This window comes from Chelmon rostratus, chromosome 7 (assembly GCF_017976325.1).
Source record: "Chelmon rostratus isolate fCheRos1 chromosome 7, fCheRos1.pri, whole genome shotgun sequence".
NCBI lineage: Eukaryota > Metazoa > Chordata > Actinopteri > Chaetodontiformes > Chaetodontidae > Chelmon > Chelmon rostratus.
The window spans coordinates 16,277,647-16,296,346 of NC_055664.1; the positions used below are offsets into that span (position 1 = coordinate 16,277,647).

At 41.8% G+C, this 18,700-nt stretch overlaps 1 protein-coding gene across 1 annotated transcript; it reads right to left on the reverse strand.

The window, feature by feature from the left end:
* Nucleotides 1-4,526: 4,526 nt before the first annotated feature.
* Nucleotides 4,527-18,398, reverse strand: ppp2r1bb (protein phosphatase 2, regulatory subunit A, beta b). Its single transcript, XM_041941139.1, has 15 exons — nt 18,272-18,398; nt 17,483-17,573; nt 17,153-17,253; nt 16,115-16,347; nt 15,804-15,951; nt 15,517-15,672; nt 13,499-13,613; nt 13,277-13,347; nt 11,373-11,507; nt 9,699-9,872; nt 9,467-9,527; nt 6,912-7,066; nt 6,545-6,687; nt 6,320-6,414; nt 4,527-6,221 (listed from the first exon to the last, which is right to left on the reverse strand). The coding sequence occupies exons 1-15, from the start codon at nt 18,347-18,349 to the stop codon at nt 6,205-6,207; spliced, it is 1,773 nt and encodes a 590-aa protein (XP_041797073.1). The 5' UTR covers nt 18,350-18,398; the 3' UTR covers nt 4,527-6,204.
* Nucleotides 18,399-18,700: the final 302 nt, after the last annotated feature.

Consider the following 18,700-nt stretch of genomic DNA (forward strand, 5'->3'; position numbering starts at 1 on the left):
GGCTTCTTCACTTCTGTCTGGCTGCCTCCCATCCCTCAACAGCGGAGGAGGTCTACAACACCACTTCTCAACCCAACCTGCTGCTTGAGTAATTTCAATTCTAAACTGAGTCCTTCATGTCTTATTTTGTTATTTAAAAGCATCAAAATCTGTGTAAGAGTGATGTAAGAATACTCCAACTTCTTTAATGCCACTGAACTTGTTTCAGGTACGTTCTCACATTTAATTTTTCATAATTCTCGTGTAGCAAACTGTCTCATTCTTTTTGGCTTCCAGCTACAGAAGTTCAGAGCATTGATTTAAATAAAAATGCAGGACTTAATCTCATATATTTAAAATAACAGCAGCAAATAAGCCCTTTTTTGCACGAGCTTGTTTGCTTTTAAATGAAGTTCATTTTGCTGATCACGCTTACATACTGTTAGTTAGGTGGGATTTTGAATATAGTGTGGAATTCCTACTTTTACCTGGGTAAAGGTTTTGTTCATCTACCACTGCCCCAAAGTCAATCCACTAAAACAAAAAGCAGCAAACAAGGAAAGATGGACAAATAAAAACTGTCTGTGATAAAAAGACAAAGAATCACACGTCAACCACATCAACCAGACTCTCTTCTTTGTACAAACAGATGTGAGCCACTGCAGCGCTTTGCTCAACTCTTCTGTGCTCAGACTGAACTGAGGCAGGAGGACGGACTGAATAATTCATCACCGCTGATAAGAACTGAAGCCCTGACCGGCGGCTGATCTGACATCACATTTAGCCCATCTCTCCCAGTATTTATCAAACTACCTGACACTCAAACAGCTGCTGGTAAAGCGCAGGCTGAGGGGGGCGGGCCAGAGCCGAGCTCTGATTGGCTGGCCTCAGCTGCACATCTGCAGGAGAACATGGCAGGTTTCTGTAAATACACTGAGAGCAAAATATGCTCGTGGAAAACGAAGGGACCTCTAAACGCTGTTTGAGAGCAGAGGTTTGTCCTTCCTGTGTGGAAAGGATCATGTAGAGAGAACACGTCAATCCAATCAGCCCACTCAGACTGAGAACAGCTAATCCCACTAATACACCGCCAGAGGTAGCTGGGGGTGTAGCAGGGTGTGGGGGGGTCAATCTGTTCATGGAAACCAGGGTCTCACTTCTTTTCCTGGGATCAGACCATGTACACAACACAGTGCTGGTACTGCTGATCCAAACTGATAAGTCTGACCCACGGCAGCTCACACTCAACCCGTATAAAACTCCCCCACGATAGCGATCAGGTTTCAGCTGACGTCGCCTCACATTTTGCATCTGTTGCCTTTAATGCAAAGTTAATTTGACTCTGTGAGAAGAGCTGCGAGACAGTGGCTTTAAAAGGGATCCACCCATGAGCTCTGCTGGGGATTAAATAAATAAATAAATAAAAATCTCCTCCCTGCTCTGGTATGAGGAGAAAAAAAAAACAGATACAACAAAAAGGGTATTTTGACACACTGAAATTTTACATTTGAAAAGTGTGACCTCAAAATTTCCATCCAGTGTTTTCCACTGAAACGCAGTTATTTATAGTATGTATTCAGAGCCATTGTCTGCCGTTGAGACTTCAGCAGGCTGCCTGTCACAGACACTCTTTGGGGGAAGAGACTGACGGAGAAAAGAGAGCTGATACGAGCGCATGCAGCCGTAATCTTCCTTTCCAATAAAATATCACAATATCGGAGGCCTATTCACTCATCAGGCCAAAGTATACTGTAATGACATCAATGGTTGCCATGACAACAGGGGGAGGGTGGATGACAACATCCTACTGCGTCTTTTTAGAGCAGGAGATCACAGCACTATTCAGAATTAGAGCTGCAAAAAAAAAAAAAAATGCTCTGAATGCAGAGGGGAAAAAAATAACTTTTATAACAAGCGGCGCCTTTTCTGTGATATTCACTGAGAAATAAATACAAAGAAACATCCCAGTGCAGCATGAGGACCTCGTAGCAAACCAGTCTGACGTCGTTGTCGTAGCTCAGGCCCGCCACTGAAACACTTTCATCTGAATTCAGCTCTTCAGAGAAGGTCATACAGCACTCATACGCGTGTCCCCCATTATTCAGCTTCAGTCCCTCGTCTCTGAATCCACGCTGAACACATGCTGGCCGGCAGATGGACAGAGTCAGAAATCCCAGTACAGATGACCCAGTAGTGTCTGGGAAAGAAAAAAAAAAATCAGCTCCTGCAGGCTCTGGGCTGGATGTTACAGCCGAGCCAAGAGTCACACACACTGCCTGAGCGACCGTGTTTGCTCTGATATTATCTACAGGAGAAAGTTTGCACAGTTTATAAAGTCTGTGCTGCAAGATTGACAGAATAAGAGGGGGGGGGGGGGGGGGCGGGGGGGTCTGAAGTGACAAGGTGACTTGAGGAAAATGAGTGGGCCAATGCTAGTCTTCTACCAGACTGATGTTTGTCATTTGTCACCCTGAGAGCTCTGACCTCTGTGTGTGTGTGTGTGTGTGTGTGTGTGTGCGTGTGCCGTGCTGCGTGGGGGGCTTTGCTTGACTCCTTTCATTATAAATGACACAGTCCTGGGAGGCAGCTGCATTGACGTCAGGGCTCTCAGCGCTGTCAAGAGCTCTGGCTGCTGAAAATCCCCCCAAATAACAGGACCTAAATAGAAAGAAATAGGTTGCTGCTGTTTCATTACTGCCTCATGAACTCTAGTGGATTTGAGGGGGGGGGGTGTTGGCCCTCGCCCTCCAGTAATCGTGTTTTAATGAAGATTTTAGGCTGCAGGAAAAACTGCAGTTCAAAGCTTGTCATGTTCCTCCTCCTGCGTCGAGATCACCAGAATAAAAAAAGACAACTCGTCATATGAAGCATGGTTTGTTATCAGTCCCAAAGGATCCATCTACCTTCAGTCCTCCTCCTACTGCGCACCGTTTCTTGAAGGCTCAGCCTCCCTTTGAAGCTGCTACGTTCTAAATAGCTCTCGAGGTGGTCTCGCCGTCGCAGAATGTGCTGACACACAGCAGCTACGCCAACCTGTGCATTACAGTATATGTGCATACGGCGCTCTGGCGATGAGATGTACAGTCGAAGGGCCGGGTGGAGGATTGGGAGGGCTCGTGGCTCAGAGGAGGGCTGATGGGAGATTTGAAGAGATTAAAAAAGGAAGGTTGAGATTCTCATAAAGATCTCTGCCATGTGATTTATTGCCCTAATCCTCTCTGCTGATTGCTCATTTGGAAACGGTGGTGCATCGAAGACCTGCTCAGCAAAAAGAAAAACGACGCACTGCTCAGACTTTGAAAACACGGGTCATGAACGTGTTTTCATACATCCAAACTAGACACTTGCTTGAGAAAGACCAATAAGCTTTCCCAACCCAGCCCTTATTTTGCAGCGTTCCTCTCCCCAGCAGTTGTCAGGGTGAGGGCAGTTGTCAGCTGCAGATCCTGCCCTGCTCCGCATGGTTCCCTGTGGCCATAACAGCCCGAAGGACCTGCGCTTTCATCTCCACAGCAGCTGCCTGCCAGGTTCGAGCTGACTAAATATGAGACCAGGAACATGTGAAATTAATCCCACATTTTCTAGAGTCTTTTACAGGCTGGGAAGCTATACTTTATGCTTAAAAGGGTATTGTTTCAAAGCCCGCAGAGTATTTATCATTCTTGGACTCAAGGTTTTACATCACAAAGTCACAGAGGATATAATTAGGCCTTTTTTCTTTAAAACTGAACAGCTTTGAACAAGGTTTTCGTGCACTGCAATAAACACTTGGTTTGCTGAGAGCACAACATCAGAAACACATCATCCCCGTCATGAAGCCTGGGGGTGGCATCATCCTGCTATGGGGATGCTTCTCTGCAGCGGGCCCTGGAAGGCTTGTCAGAACTGAGGAGGAAATGAATGCAGCAAGAGAGAAATCCTCGAGGAAAACCTGCTGCAGTCTGTGACTGGGTAATTTATTTTCCAGCAAGAAAATGAGCCCAACACCAAGACAAAGCTGCACAGAAATGGCTGCAAAACAACATCCGTAGTCCTGGAGTGGCCGATCCAGAATTCTGGCAGGACTTACTAGTTGTGCACTCATGTTCACCATGTAGCTGGACAAAAGTTGAGCAGTTTGCAACAAAGAATTTTTGTTTAATTTTTTTTTTTTTAATATTTCAACTGCAAAATTCCAGCAGTTAGTCAGATAATTCAGCATTTTCTTTTTTTTTAGTGTTTAACTTGCTGGGATTTTATTGATTACAAACATTATATATGTTAGTTTGTTGGTAGTAAGATGTTGCTTATCATCTGGACTCTTGCTTCTTTACGTCAAGGAAGTACATCAGATTTCACTATTGACATTTTCATAGCCGCGAGTTGTCCTTATGTCGAACTTGAACTTGTATTACTTGTATTTTAACTGTTGATTGTTGACAATAATTTCATGTGAATGTTGTTTATATGAACTACATATTCCCTGTTGTCACATTGCAGAAAATTGCCAATTACAGTGACAAGAGGCCTTGATGTACATGAGCAGAAAAAGGCTAGAAAATCAGGCACCAGTTCCTTTGTGTTACTTTATTCAGATCAAGATACAGTAGTACAGCATCCCAATTGTGAAGAGAATTCAAAATAAAAATAAAAGCACAGTCTTCTTGATACAGGACAATCAACAATCAGGGTTTATTCAAGAGAACAAAATGAGAGGGGAGAAGAAGGGAGCAGCAGGAGCAGTTCAGGGAAAGACAGAAGTTTCTTTTATCAACACAGACGATAAGTTTATTCAACCCGCCCATAACCACCCCAGCACCCACCCCATAATAAAACAATATGCAGCCTTACGTACACATGCTCCATGCCTCCATCCCACTTTCTTTGAAAGCATGCGTTTGTTCTCCATCGTGTAGAGATTTGTAAGCAATAATCTTGATGTTCGCTGACCTTATGCGTTTAAATCTCATGTTCGGTGGAGGACTTAGCATGGATTTAAGCGGAAAACTGGGTGGCTCTAGGACACAAGGAGTGCTGTGGTTTTGTTAGCCCCACTGCCTTAACAGCTGTTATGTATGTAGCTTTAACATCTCATTAACGTCCAAGGAATAAAGTGTCCCTTACAGAAAAGAACATTTTCTTTTCACGGAGCAGGGAAGGTGAAAACTGATTACCCAGGCATACTAAAAGAAAACACCACTGCTTATCAAAGTCATTGGCACAAAGATTAAGAGCAATGCCGAGAACATATTGCAGAAAATCACAACTACAACTTCCCGCCCTAGCACATCAACGAAATCACTGAGGATTTAGAGGAGGGATAATTATGAGCAATGCTTTAAGACTGAGCTGGTCCCTATTACAGTGGGCCGAGGTAATTCATTTGTTAGACCAATTCAATCTGCGTTACTGCCGAGAACAAACAGTGCAGGAGGGCAGGGCAGTCTGGTCGAGTTGGGAAAGGACACCATTTGAGATTGATTAGTACATGTAATCACTGAGAGTGTTCATCAGATTACATGCAGTAAAGGACACCCCATTATTTCTTTCTCAGAGCTTTGTACTGAACAATCCTGTATAGTATTTAGGAGACACGGCAGGTTTGCTCTGGTGGAGAAAAAAAAGACTGCCTACTAGACCTGCACAGACCTTTCAATACCTTCTCTGGAGAGCCATGCCAGAGCCTCGGGGATAAGAGAGCCATCAGAGGGCTGATTGAGGAGGAAGCTCAGCAAAATAAACAGCTTGTTGAAGCATCTGCTGCTCAAAGTTTGCATTTAGCATTGGGAGGAAAGTGCAGCAGCGCAGAGAGTTAGTATGGCCCTTGGTGCTAGGTAGCGAACATAGACGTGTGGTATGCTGCAATGACTGTGGCTCGAGTACAACAGTGGCCAAGGATGTAAAAGGGAGGAATGTGAGAGGGGTTCTGGTTCGCAATGCCTAGCTAGTACAGTAGCACATTAGTCAGCATGCACAACTTAATGAAATTTCATCACACTTCGTCTTTGTTAAAGCACCCATTTACAGCAAACAGGAAGGTTAATGAAGAAGTCTGTGCTATGCCTGGACATGGTCTACCATTGGACAATAAACAAAAGGAAAAAAGAAAAAGGATAAAACAATTGTTAACAGCTTTCTCTATACATTAACCAGTTGTTCCTGCACATCAATAAATATCTTGTAAAAGTGTTTGCGTTGTTGTTGTTGCTTCGGGTGGTTGTCTGGTTTAGCCTTGTTGGGTTGGTTTTATGCTAGGTCCAGAACTGTGTGAAAAGGAGAACACGATTTTTTTTTACTACATCAAGTTTCTAACGCATGTAAAACACAATTCAGGAGTGAGAAACAGGGGAGAGCTTCTTACCACTGATAGCCTCCTGGGCAAAGTACTTGACATCCATGTCTGTGTCTGTGGCCAGCTTCTCCAGCACTGGCTTCACTTCAGCTTGAAGAAGGGCACTTTGGGACAAAAGCAGACGAGAATTATTAAACACGCTGTCAATGCTGGCTCTTTGTTTCAGTGTAATAGAACATTTTTTGTGACTGGAAAGAAACAAAATCTGATTCTGAAATTACAAAGACAACCTACTTGCTGTCAAGGACGGGGCCGATCTTCTGAAGGGACTTGGCCACATTGAAGCGTACGTTGGCCACCTGGTCATTGGACATCTTGAGGACCACTGGTAGCATCTGCTTGGTGGTGATATCCTGGCCACATGCCTCTGACAAAGCCTGAGAAAAAATACAGGTGGTCACTTGTGATGACAACAGTGAACAACATTCACAGATAATGGACAAATAAGTTTTAAAAAAGAAACATGTATTCTTGTTTTAGACAGAAACTGATAATAGCACAGAGAAATGTGTACTATTGATGAGACGTTAAACCCTTAAAAGTAACTCCAAGGAACTAAGCATGGGAGCAAGCTTGCAAGGAAATGATGCCATTGACTCACATTGATGCAGAAAAGAGTAGTCATCCTGTGGAGGTAATTGGGGTCGTTGGCCATACCCAGCACTTTGGGCACGATGGTGTTCTGAGCCCACTCAGCTCCAAACCTCTTCACCAGCTTCATTAGGTTGCAGGTGGCCGCCTCACGGATGGCATAAACTAGAAAATTACAGCGATAACATTCTGTGTAAATGGTGCGCTCGGGTTTCGTCTCTCCAGGTCTTCATGGAGGAGGAGATCGCGTGGCTCAGGTGCCATCAGTTTGGCGGCACCTGGATGTTGCTCAGTGTCTCCCCCGTATCAAATTCTTCATATATATTTACAATCTATCTATAATTTTGCCATTCTGGCTGTCCATATTATAACTTTGCTATGTTGGCCTTTCTGGACACACATCGATTGCATGTCTGTTCATTCTGGAATAGAGTTCATCCTCTGTTGCTCCTACTGAGGTCTTTGTAATTTCCCCCCCCCCGTTAAGAGGGGGAGTTTTTACCCCCAGTTTGCTAAAAAAAAATCAGAAATCATTGCATTTGTGTTTCATGTGAAATGTCAAAAGGATACAAAGACATCTCTCTATAATACATGTCAGTGAGAGAAAAGATTCTAGGCTGATTTCTGTAGTCCCGTCTTTCTTTGAAGGGCTTACGTAAGGGTGGCACAGACCTAACCCCAGCCACACACAGACGAGCACACACACAGAAACTCACACCAGTAGCATTCCAATGATGTAACCCAGTTGGCCCTTTGTCCTCAATAGTGAGCGTGTGTCTCGCTAATTGGAAAACTTGATGTGAAGAGAACACTATATACTCTGAACGAAAAATTTATACAAAAGACAGTGTTCTAGGTTATAAAATGGAGCAGGCTGTGTCGTGTAGCTCTATGAGTACACAGCTCTTCCAGCATTTGTCTATGGGTGATTGTCTCACAGAACTGTTTAAACTGCTGGGTAAAGACAAGAGCCCAGGGCAAACCTGCTCAGACATAAACAGAGTGAGCCGGCTTTGCTGTGCTGAATTTTAAAGTCCATTAAGTACAGTATAAATGTATACAGGTAAAAAGGTTGCAGCCTGCAAGAATGAGGTTGAACCAAGGAAAAGTAACACAGCCAGAAAGGATGAAAGTGCAAATGAGTAGTTTAACTAACTCATGGCGACATAAATCGTGATAACTTGTCAAAACCATGTAGTTGTCTTTCACATTGCCCCTTGCCTACTCACAGCTGTAGTATTCTGACAAGGAGTTGGAAGGGTGTGAATAGGAGACTTTTTCTCTCTATTAGGCTGTAGATGATGGCAGAGAGCTGCAGATTCACACAGCTCTCTCTTACCTTAACCCCCAATTCTCTCACACCCATCTTATATGCTCATCAATCCATTTCCTTCAACCACAGGCTGTCTGTTCTGGTAATAATACAGTCTCAGAGTGGTGGGAGGAGACCTGCCGACTGCCCAGACTCAGGTGAGTAAGAGCACTGGGAAACTTAAGTCAAATACAGTGACGACTAAGGCAACCTTGCCAAAGTGTGTAATAGAAATAGAGCAGATATTGCAGGAGTTGTAGGATTGTTTAAAAAAAGGGTGAGTGCATTATAAGAAGTCACAGGCTGCAGCAAGTGTATCAAGTACCAAAGCAAATAAAATAATCACAACTGTAAAACATGGAACAAGGGATTTGTGGGTAGTTGGCAGAAACTTGGTTTGGAAATTGAGTGATTCTTTTCAAGGTTATGGTGTAAGGACATCAATAAAACTAGAAAACGGGGACAATATTTGGGACTAAATCTGTATTCATAGAGTAAAAGAATACTGGCAAAAGAGCTGCTAATTACTGCCTTGAGATTCTATGCCTTTGCCAACAAATCATGTTGCAGTTTACATCCATGTCTGTCCAGACTCATACTATGTGTAATGAAGACTTTGAAGGAAGTTAATAAAAGGTATTAAGTGTCTTTTTGGTGAAATGGAAGTTATCACTGTATTGACATACATGATTCCAGTGAATAATTCAACAATCACCTGAGGCTCAACATCAGCAGAACCAATGAGCTTGTGGTGGACTATACAGATATGGGTGTTGCTGCAAAGAAGCTACAAACTGTAAAACACGGATGCTTCACACCCAGCAGCACAGAAGATCGATACAATTACCACAGCTTCGAGGTAGACACCGAAGACTAGTGTCACCAAGTCAGTATCTGACCAAATGTGAAATATGGTCACATTCTCCCCCTCTGTTCTTGACTTATGGCATTGAATAATAGGAGATGTGCAAGTGTTGTTGCACAACATTTTGATGTCAGGGTAAAGTTGACCTTTGGGATATAAAATTCTTCACTTCATTATATCCTATTAGACATTTGTGTGTATTTTGCCACGTACATATGCACAGGCGAACAGATGGACAGACAACCCGAAAACACGCTGCCTCTGGCCGGATTGTCGCAACAGAAACAACCTGCTTTGTATCGGGATCGGGATCTCACATTTTATGAGATAAATTTGTGAACATTTCACATGACTCCTTGGAAAACTTGAACCCATAAGACTGCCTTACCGTGGTCAATAAGCCAGGCCATACAAAGGGTGTTGAGTTTCTCGTCAAAGAATTCCACTCCCTGAGAAAACATGGACAGCGTTATTAGTGCGTTTCCTGGATGTCGACAGTCAGGCCTCTGTTTGTCTGAGTATTTCTAATATTTCTGGTTCTACACATGGTACTAATTAGAAAGACCTTTAAAACATATTTTATACGAGTTTCTGCTGTGTTCTTATCCTCGATGACTCACCAGCTGTCCTGCCAACAGGGGCATGTACTCTATGATGGCGAGGCGGACCCTCCACTTTGCATCCTCTGCCAGCTCGACAATGGCGGGCAGCAGTGATTGGGAAAGCTGACGGATGCCAATCACCTCATTCACACAGTCTAGGTTGGAGATGATGTTGAGACGCACCTCAGGGCACTGTCACAGAAAATTTGACAGATTAACACGTTAAGCTTGCGGCTGCACAACAAAGAATTCAAATATTAGATTAATATTAGAAAAATCACATTTATCTCATTAACTTGAATTTAAAGTAAATTAAGCTCTTTAAGCTTTATTTTCAAAAACCTTAACACCGTGTTTTGTTTTGTTTTTTTACTCTCCTCAAGTAATTATCTCTTGGCTCTGGCCAAGGCAAGCAAATTTGGTTACTCTAAACAAGGTAGACTTCCAAGCAAGTTTTATCAAGAATAATGAAACCCAGGTTTATATCCAATAGCCTTAAACAAAGATCTGCTTTAGTTCTGATTTGGACACGATATCAACAACTGGGAGGGCTAAACAAACATTTTCATCTACATATTGCACACATGATTCGACATTCAGTCAGGCCTGTTAACTAAGTGAGAGCAGAGTAACGGCCAATAAGGCACAGTGACAACGTGAAATAATTTGGCTCTTAAATGAATGATATGTCTGCAGAATGTTGTCCATGTGGCTCCCTTTAAAACTGTCAGATATATGCACCTTGAATTATTGAAATTTGCAAGATAAAGCTGTCAGTTTAGACTGTAATCTAATTAGACACTCGTCATCTTGTGTTTGTGCTGCAAGGAAACGGGGCCATCTTTAAATAGGACTAAGGAAAGCAGGGGAACGACTGACAGCCGCAAGCAGTCCAAAGTATTCATATACCTTCATGCATAACCTGCCAAACTCGTGTATGATCTCACACATTTCCCAATATGCAAATTAATTTGCATTTTGGGAAATGTATTTGTTGAACAACATATTACCGGGCCATCTTTGTTCTGTTACGTTAGAGGAAGACAGAGCAAGGACATTAATCATCTAAAACCCATCCTATTGTCACTTTATGCAGGCTCATGAAACACACTGTACTACAATTTCTTACTGTAAAAGCTCCACAAACAAAATGATTTCAAAAGCATGTCTAATACTGATGGTCACAAAAATAACTGAAATGCAAAGCACACAGACTGATCAAAGGACGTGCCCAGTTTCATAACACAACTATCCTCTGTGCAGGTAGGACCCCTAGCCTTGTTCAGCATACTGTAACTAGTAAACACCTACATTTACTACTGTACAATCAAAATGCACCAAGCAATAACTTATCTGGTTGCACTGCGTCACGCTTTTCATTATGCTTTCCTCTAGCCACAACAATCAGTCTTTGAATCGTAAGGTCGCAGTTTGGCTGCCAACTGCATGAATCATACTCCTACCTGGCCAGGTGGCAAGCAGGTACGTCTGGTGGCTGCGACTAAGTGGCTTTACCCGGTCTTAGTCGTGCCAATCACTAAAGACTAACAAGGTTGGTCAAACTCAAGACGCTCCACAGGAAGCTTTTGAATGTTACCACACTAAACACTGCCTTGAGGATTTCCAAAGGCAGCTGTGTAGAGCAGAAAACAGAAATTGGGGCCCAGGATTACAAGTCTGCATTTCCTTTACCTCGTCCTTGAGCTGAGCCAGGAAAAGAGGCAGCAAGTGCTCTATTGTGTTGTCCTTGCCCAGGATGGTTGAAAGGCCCATAATGACCGAGGCCAGAGCTGACTTCACATGCTGGTTGGTGTCTGAAACAAGTTCCTGGAGACAGAGAGATCAGCACAAACAAATAGTTAAGTCAGAAAGTGCGTAAATAAACATCAAGACTCCTGCTATGGGTCATTTTCACAACACACTACGCAAGTCGATTATAGCCTCCCTCTCTGTAAATACACAGCAAAATGGACTTAATACGGGTGCAGACAACAGTCATTGCAGTTAACTACTGTAGGTGGAATAACTTCAAGTATGATACAGACACAAACAGATATGGCATAATATAAACAAGGGGCACAGAAATTGCATATTACCCATGTCTTATTCACTGATTATATTGAACACAACCGATCAAACCAATATCTTGTGGCAGGAACTGAGTACTGGAGTACTGTAGCACTGTTGAGCATATCAAGTTTGCTATTTATGAATTCTAAGTAGATCACCTACCCTGTACTATCATGATGCAAATGCTGTGAGGTATATGCTGTTTTATTACTTTGTGAGGTTGTGAGTTTGTTTCTACAACTGAACTTCTTATTGAACAAACACAAAAAAACAACAACAGTGCCATCTGCTGTTCAAAATCTGATCAACACTGGCAGACAGACATAATGTATAACCCACTACCTTTTGTAACTGCCCCACAATACTGTCCCCTCAGTAGCCACTGATGGTTAGGGTCACGTTAGTGGGATTTTTTTTTGATATCTAAAGGCTTTCTGTGTCTACTGTTTCATTCAATTTCTTGTTAAATGATTTGTGTTTACACCTTGGTTCTTCGAGCAATTCTAGTCATTGATCCCTGAGTCCCAAGTGAACATTTTGTACCAGATTTAATGAAATGTTCTGAAATATCACATTCACAAAAATGCACTGATCTGAATTATTGCATATTTTAATGAGTTTGTCTGACTGCAAACATGGAGTAAACTACAGGAGAATTAGGCCTCTTTTAACCTGGTCAGTCAGGAAATAGCTATGAAGTTTAAAAAAAAAAAAACCATCCACTTTCCTGACTGATCAGAACTATTGTAATTCAGGTCAGATGTATGATGTGGAAAAAACATATTACTGCAGGAAGATCCATCACAACATCACATGTTTTATTTATAAAAAGATGATGTAGAGCATCTGACATCAGTTTGCATAACTGATAAATGGCAAAAAATACACACTCTCAGGCACGTTAAACTGCAAAATTACAGTGTGAGGCTGAGGCATGACCTACATTTTCTTCCTATGACATAGGCCTGTTACTTTGACAGCATTGCCTGATTTAGTTTGTATTATTTATTGTAGAAGCTGAGGGAAAATGTGGGCATTTATATATACCCATATATAGATGGGCAAGCAATATACAGCTTGCAAACAAAGCCATGGGGACCACAGTGGGGAAAAAACTGAGGTTAATGCGAAAATAAATCAAAACTGTGAAACTTTGTAATAGACATTTTCAGTGTGCACACTTTCAGTTTTATAACTACTATATATAAGTGCTTCACCACATTTAAGACATCAGCAATCGAGCTGGTAAATAAATTATAGTCATTATCAAAAGGAATAATGGCCAACTTTCTAAAAATAAGACCAAGGTTGTATAAACAACCCAGTAAACACTCAGCTTTCATTCAAACAGAAAATCACAACACTCCATTCTGTATGAACACCCTGGGGAAGACGATAAAAAGATATGCCTCTGGTCGTTTCCATGCTTAATAACTCATAGCAAATCAAAGTATTTTTCTGTTCAACTGAGAAATGAAGCACCAGAAATATCACAATGTGGCAGACAAAGATTTTTTTTTCTTTACCTTGACGCAGGGCAGAATGTGAGTCATGATGATTTGCTCACGACTGTCCTCTGGGAGGTTCTCACAGAATTCTAATGAAAAGAAGAGTACACGGTCAAAATACGGAACAGACTAGACATGAAGTTGAAACAGTTGTTTAATTAACCCATGCCATTAATCTTTTCAGCAAGTCTCCCTCCGGCATAAAGGTTTTATGCAGTTATTGTGTATTCGTGTACTGACCTTTGACTTTGTTGGCTGCAGCAGCACGGACCTCAGCTTCACAGTCCTTCAGAAGATTCTGAAAGGCTGGGACCAGATCGTTCTTGGTGATCTCTGGCCCCACTGCTTTCTGGAGCTACATTCAGAGAGAAAGCAACAAGTGTCAATATACAAATAAGCATGTGGGAAAAATATCAATATAAAACACACATTATGAATTAAGGGTGTAATGAAAGATAAAACAGGTGAAATAACAATTATGATGACCAAAGTAATGTCTGTTTTTTCACCCAATCACTTGACCTCAACCATGTTAGAATTTAGTTAATATTAAAACTATAACCTCCATCTGCATCTGACATCAGTTTGCATAATTGATAAATGGCAAAAAATACACACTTGTTCTCAGACACGTTAAACTGCAAAATTACATTGTGAGGCTGAGGCATGACCTACATTTCTTTCTATGACATAGGCCTGTTACTTTGACAGCATTGCCATGATTTAGTTTGTGTTAGCACTGCATCTTAGAGATGCCTCTGCTGTAAAGAGTGCAAATAAAGTGGAAATAAAGATAAATCATTCAGTCATTAGACCATAAGCGTCTTTGTGGCATATATGGAAAATACAGCGCTTTCAGTGGATTTTTCATGCTTACTGCACAATTGTCAAGGTGCAGCCACTAGCGCTTTCTGTGTTTTCTGAAGCAGCCAGTGTAATGAGAATGTCCCCTGAGTGGGTTACCGTGTCATATAAAGATTTTGCGGCACTCTTTTTGAGTAAACTGTCATTGATACATTATGGTACCAAAACAAATTCCCGAAATAAACAACTAAATACTGAGACAAAACAAGATTCATTAAGTCCACATTAAATGTTAAACCTTGCTAACCCCAGAATTGATTGGCAGGATCACCGGGAGTCCTTAAATGAATAACGTGCTACAAAAAAAAATAACCAACTCTAAGTGATATTTCATTAAAATCACGTTATTCCACATGTCCCATTTAAAATTTTGCCGAAAGTAAACTGTTTGCACTAACCGGAAGCTGTAAAAAAACATTAAATTCTGTGCTCATCACGGCAACTTGCGAAGCAGCAAATTATTTCAATGACAATAGAACACAGAACAGAGAAATTAAAAATTACTAATTTGAAGCGATAGTAAAATGTATGTAATAGCATGGGTCTGGGACATGATTTGCGATACTGTAAGTATGTTGAGCTCAGTCAACAGTTAAATAAATACATTTATATGTATTGCTTTCAACAATATAACAACTGAAGTTGTATAATGTAGACCAGTGAATGCACGTTTTGAGTCTATTCATACGAGAGTCTACAAGAATAGTGTCACACACATCATTGCTAAAACACTGAATTACATTATATACAATTTGTACAAATTACAGTTAATTGTTAATTTCAGTTTAGTTTCTCACGCAAACATATTTGCCAGTAGTCTTCCTTTCAGCAACAAGTTGACTGAAAAGTATGCATGCAACAGTAGAAAACAAACACAAATTCAAGTGGCAAAAAAGTGACATAAGCACTCTGGAAGTACTTGCTGCACATCATGCTCCAACATCATCCAAGAGTCAAAATGGGGCAATGCTTAAAGTGCAACAAAACATTGATTTTCATTGATCTTCAAAATAGGCACTTATTCAACAATACTTAAGCTGTCTTTGGTTTTTATAAGAGATTTTAACATAACATCTGACCTATGCTCACACTTGTGCGAACATGAGGGAAAGCATCACATCTTTTTTTATAGGATGCATATCCCACAAAAAAAGTAAACATTTGGATTGTATTTCACCCTTATACTGTGTGCATGACCTAAAATATATCAATCACAGCATTAAGCCTTGTGTGCAATAAGTAGACGTCAATATTGTTTGCACTGCATGGCTCCTATGAGCTTGAAAACTTGACGGCGGCTCAAAATATGAGTTGATTCTCAGTTGTCATTTATACATCTAACCAGAATGACAGCAAGGGGAGAAGAAAAGGAAGGAAAAAAACTGTCTGCTTACCTCAGAGAACTTGTCAGCCACCATGTAGCGGACCCTCCAGGATTTGTCTTCTGCAGCCTGACGCAGGGTTGGCATCACCAGGGTCTCCAGGTCCTCCTGAGGCAGCAGAGTGGCAATGCTAACACAAGCCTCCACTGCAAGCAGCCGAACAGAGTCCTGATGGAGAGAGGTTATGGGGTTAGTATTGCCATTCTTGGGTTTGACCCCCAAAGAGACTTGGATGAGATTGCTGAAGACAGAATGCAAACGCCGTTCGGGTTGAGAAGAAGGAAAAAAAGTGCTTATACCTGCTCATCAGAGGCCAGAGCAGTGAAGAGGGAAATTATGTCACTTTTTACGTAATCCAGTTCCAGGACTTTGGCAAATTCTCCCAGTTTAGATGCCGCAGCACGACGCACCATAGGAGTGTCATCTGAGCACAAGGTGCGAAAATGCCTAGAGATAACCATCAACAGACATCTTATCAGAGAAACAAAACTGACTGCAGAACACCTCAGGTCTAAATTACATGCCTAATGCCATGTCATCCATAATGTACATAACTGCAAACAAGAATTTAGAGCAAAAAGGTATGCGTCTTTGTTCAAAAGCCACTTACTGGCGGATCTCAGCCTTGACAGTGCTGGAGACACGGGGGTAGCAGACACTAAAGAGGCCGCAGGCAGATGTGCGAGAAGTGAACCAGTCACCACTGGCCAGCCGCTTGACCAAAGGCTCAAAATGGACCTCCAGGTCAACTGGAGAGTGCTCCTGAGAGATCTTCCGCAGAGACTCCACGGCTTTATCTCTGACTACTGTCTCCTCCACTGTAGCAAGGCTCTCAAGAGGAGGCTGTGTGTCAAGGAGGAAGAAGTTTAAACAGGGGAATAGTCGACTAATCACACAAACAAGACATTATGAGGATGTGTATGTAGTTTTTAGTAGTAGTAAAGTAGAGGACAATATCAGAGATTTTACTCTCCGATTTTACATCTCTGCGAGGGGGGGGGGGGGGGGGGGGGTGTTTTCGGTCCAGTTTGTTTCTCTAGCTGCCTCTCAGCAGGATTACAAAAAACTAGCGGCCCAACGATTTTCATGAAACTCGTTGGAAGGGTGTAGCATGGGCCAAGGAAGAATCCATTAAATTTTGGAGTGGATCCAAATCACAGGGCGGATAAAACGTTTTTTTTCACTCTCATTAACATTGTGAGACAGGGCATTTGGCCCTGGCTTAATAAATACCAGACATTTTAAAATTCAGTAGACAACAATTATATTAAAATACTGACAAAACATTGCCAATTGTAGAAATATGATGATTCTGTGTCACAATCCACATTCAAAGGTAACAGCAATCCTCTTGGGTAGCCTACACATGTAGCTGCACAAACTTTCAAACAGAAAGCAGTCATTATGGAACACTTGGAGGCAGCGGTTTCATGGGACAACCGATACACTGCCACAACTGTAACAATACAAAAATCTGTATCCTGAGTTGTACCCTTGAATCATCTAAATTATTTATTATTTACAAATGACATGGCAGTATACTGTGCTGACAACACAGACTTCTCAAATGACTTGAGGTTGTCTGTCTCTACTTTAAAAGCAGAGGAAAATATGTCCCTAATGAACACAATGTTTTGACTTGACTTACCAAGAGACAGTGCACGTACTCTGGCCCTCCCACCAGCATAGTGAAATTGCCAAGCTGCTCAGCCAAGGCCAAGAGAACCTCATCTTCATCATAGATGGTGTCTACAGAATGACAGAGAGGCTAGTGAAAAACTTGTGTAGTGTATATATATGTATACATTCAAGTCTGGAAAAAAATGACACCACGACTGGTAGATCTTGCGACAGTTTTGAATGGTCAGTACCACGCATTCAGCATCTTTCCATGTGACAAATTTTGACAATACAGTTGAGTTCAAAGCTGTGTCAAACATCAGCTGATTTTCACGGGTAAGATAACGAATTTTACTACCTGTGAGGAAAGGAAGGAGTTCGGTGCGTGTCCTCTCAACACCGAGGGCCAGAGCAATAGTGGACAGCTTCTTGATGCTGTTCAGTCGCAACTGCATAAAAAATAGAAACACGTTAATGAGGCGTTCAGATACAAGTATAGGCATATTAAATAACCAAAGTCAATGTGTAACGTTAAGCCTCACTTATTCCCAAATATCCAATTTAGAATGTAGAATTATGTTTGTTAGTAGCCATATTACGGTCCGCCTCTTGGCATCAAATAGCTAACGTCAGCCCTCATTTCATAACGCGATGAAATTAAATAGCCGAATCGAAAGGCTAGCTTTACATTCATTGATAATACACACGCTAAAGGCAGTGAGCTCTGCCCACTGCGGCCTTGAACGCCCTGCTATTGTGATTGCTAACTTTCATGTTAGTTAGCTAACGTTACAGCTAGCCACTTACGATGTTAGCGCTAGCGGCTAAACCACTGACCTGGTTGGCTTGTCTTACCCAATTAATGTTATTACCTTTACATTTCGGTTGATAAACCGATCGTAGACTACATTAGTCGATACGCCAGATTTATAATTAACGTCGTAAATCATGACAGCAAATCAGCTACACTGGCATGGCAGGGTGCGCCCGGCATAAAATTCCTGTTAAAGTTAGGCCTAGACCGCGAACGTTAGCTAGCATATGCGCTAGTTAGCTAGTTGATAAACAGGATGAGAAAATACCTCAAAATGACTTAATCTTACTGTACAATTTTAACAACGATTGAAGTAGAACTCAATGTTTCTACCTGAACATCCTCATTTCGCAGTTCGTCAATGAGAACAGCGATAGGGTAGAGAGAGTCGTCTCCATCAGCTCCTGCCATTTTGGATACAATTGCAGTTACCGAATGGCGCTGTTGTGCAGCACTACGGGGTTTCTGTTAGAGACCAGCGGCTGCAGGACCCTCCCACTATATAATTTCCTAGGATGGCGAAGGAACGGCCCACCCTACTTTGACTATGATTGGCTTTGCCCTAATTTTAACCAATCATCACTCCTCAACAACCGACGGCAACGACTACTAGCCAATAAGAGACAGACTAGGGAGGGTCATTCGTTCACCATCCTAGCAAAAAAAAAACAAAAACATCCATACTTTTGAGAGTCCCAGATATTTAACCGTACAATACGAAGAGTGGTTAGTTTTAGTGGTAGTAGTAGAATAGATTTTAAG

Coding starts and splice junctions, on each gene's coding strand:
- ppp2r1bb (XM_041941139.1), bottom strand. CDS start 18,349: ATGGCAGGAGCTGATGGAGACGACTCTCTCTACCCTATCGCTGTTCTC. Junction 16,348..17,152: donor AGTACGTGCACTGTCTCTTG/GTAAGTCAAGTC, acceptor CTTGACACACAG/CCTCCTCTTGAGAGCCTTGC. Junction 13,614..15,516: donor TGGCTGACAAGTTCTCTGAG/GTAAGCAGACAG, acceptor CTCTGAATGTAG/CTCCAGAAAGCAGTGGGGCC.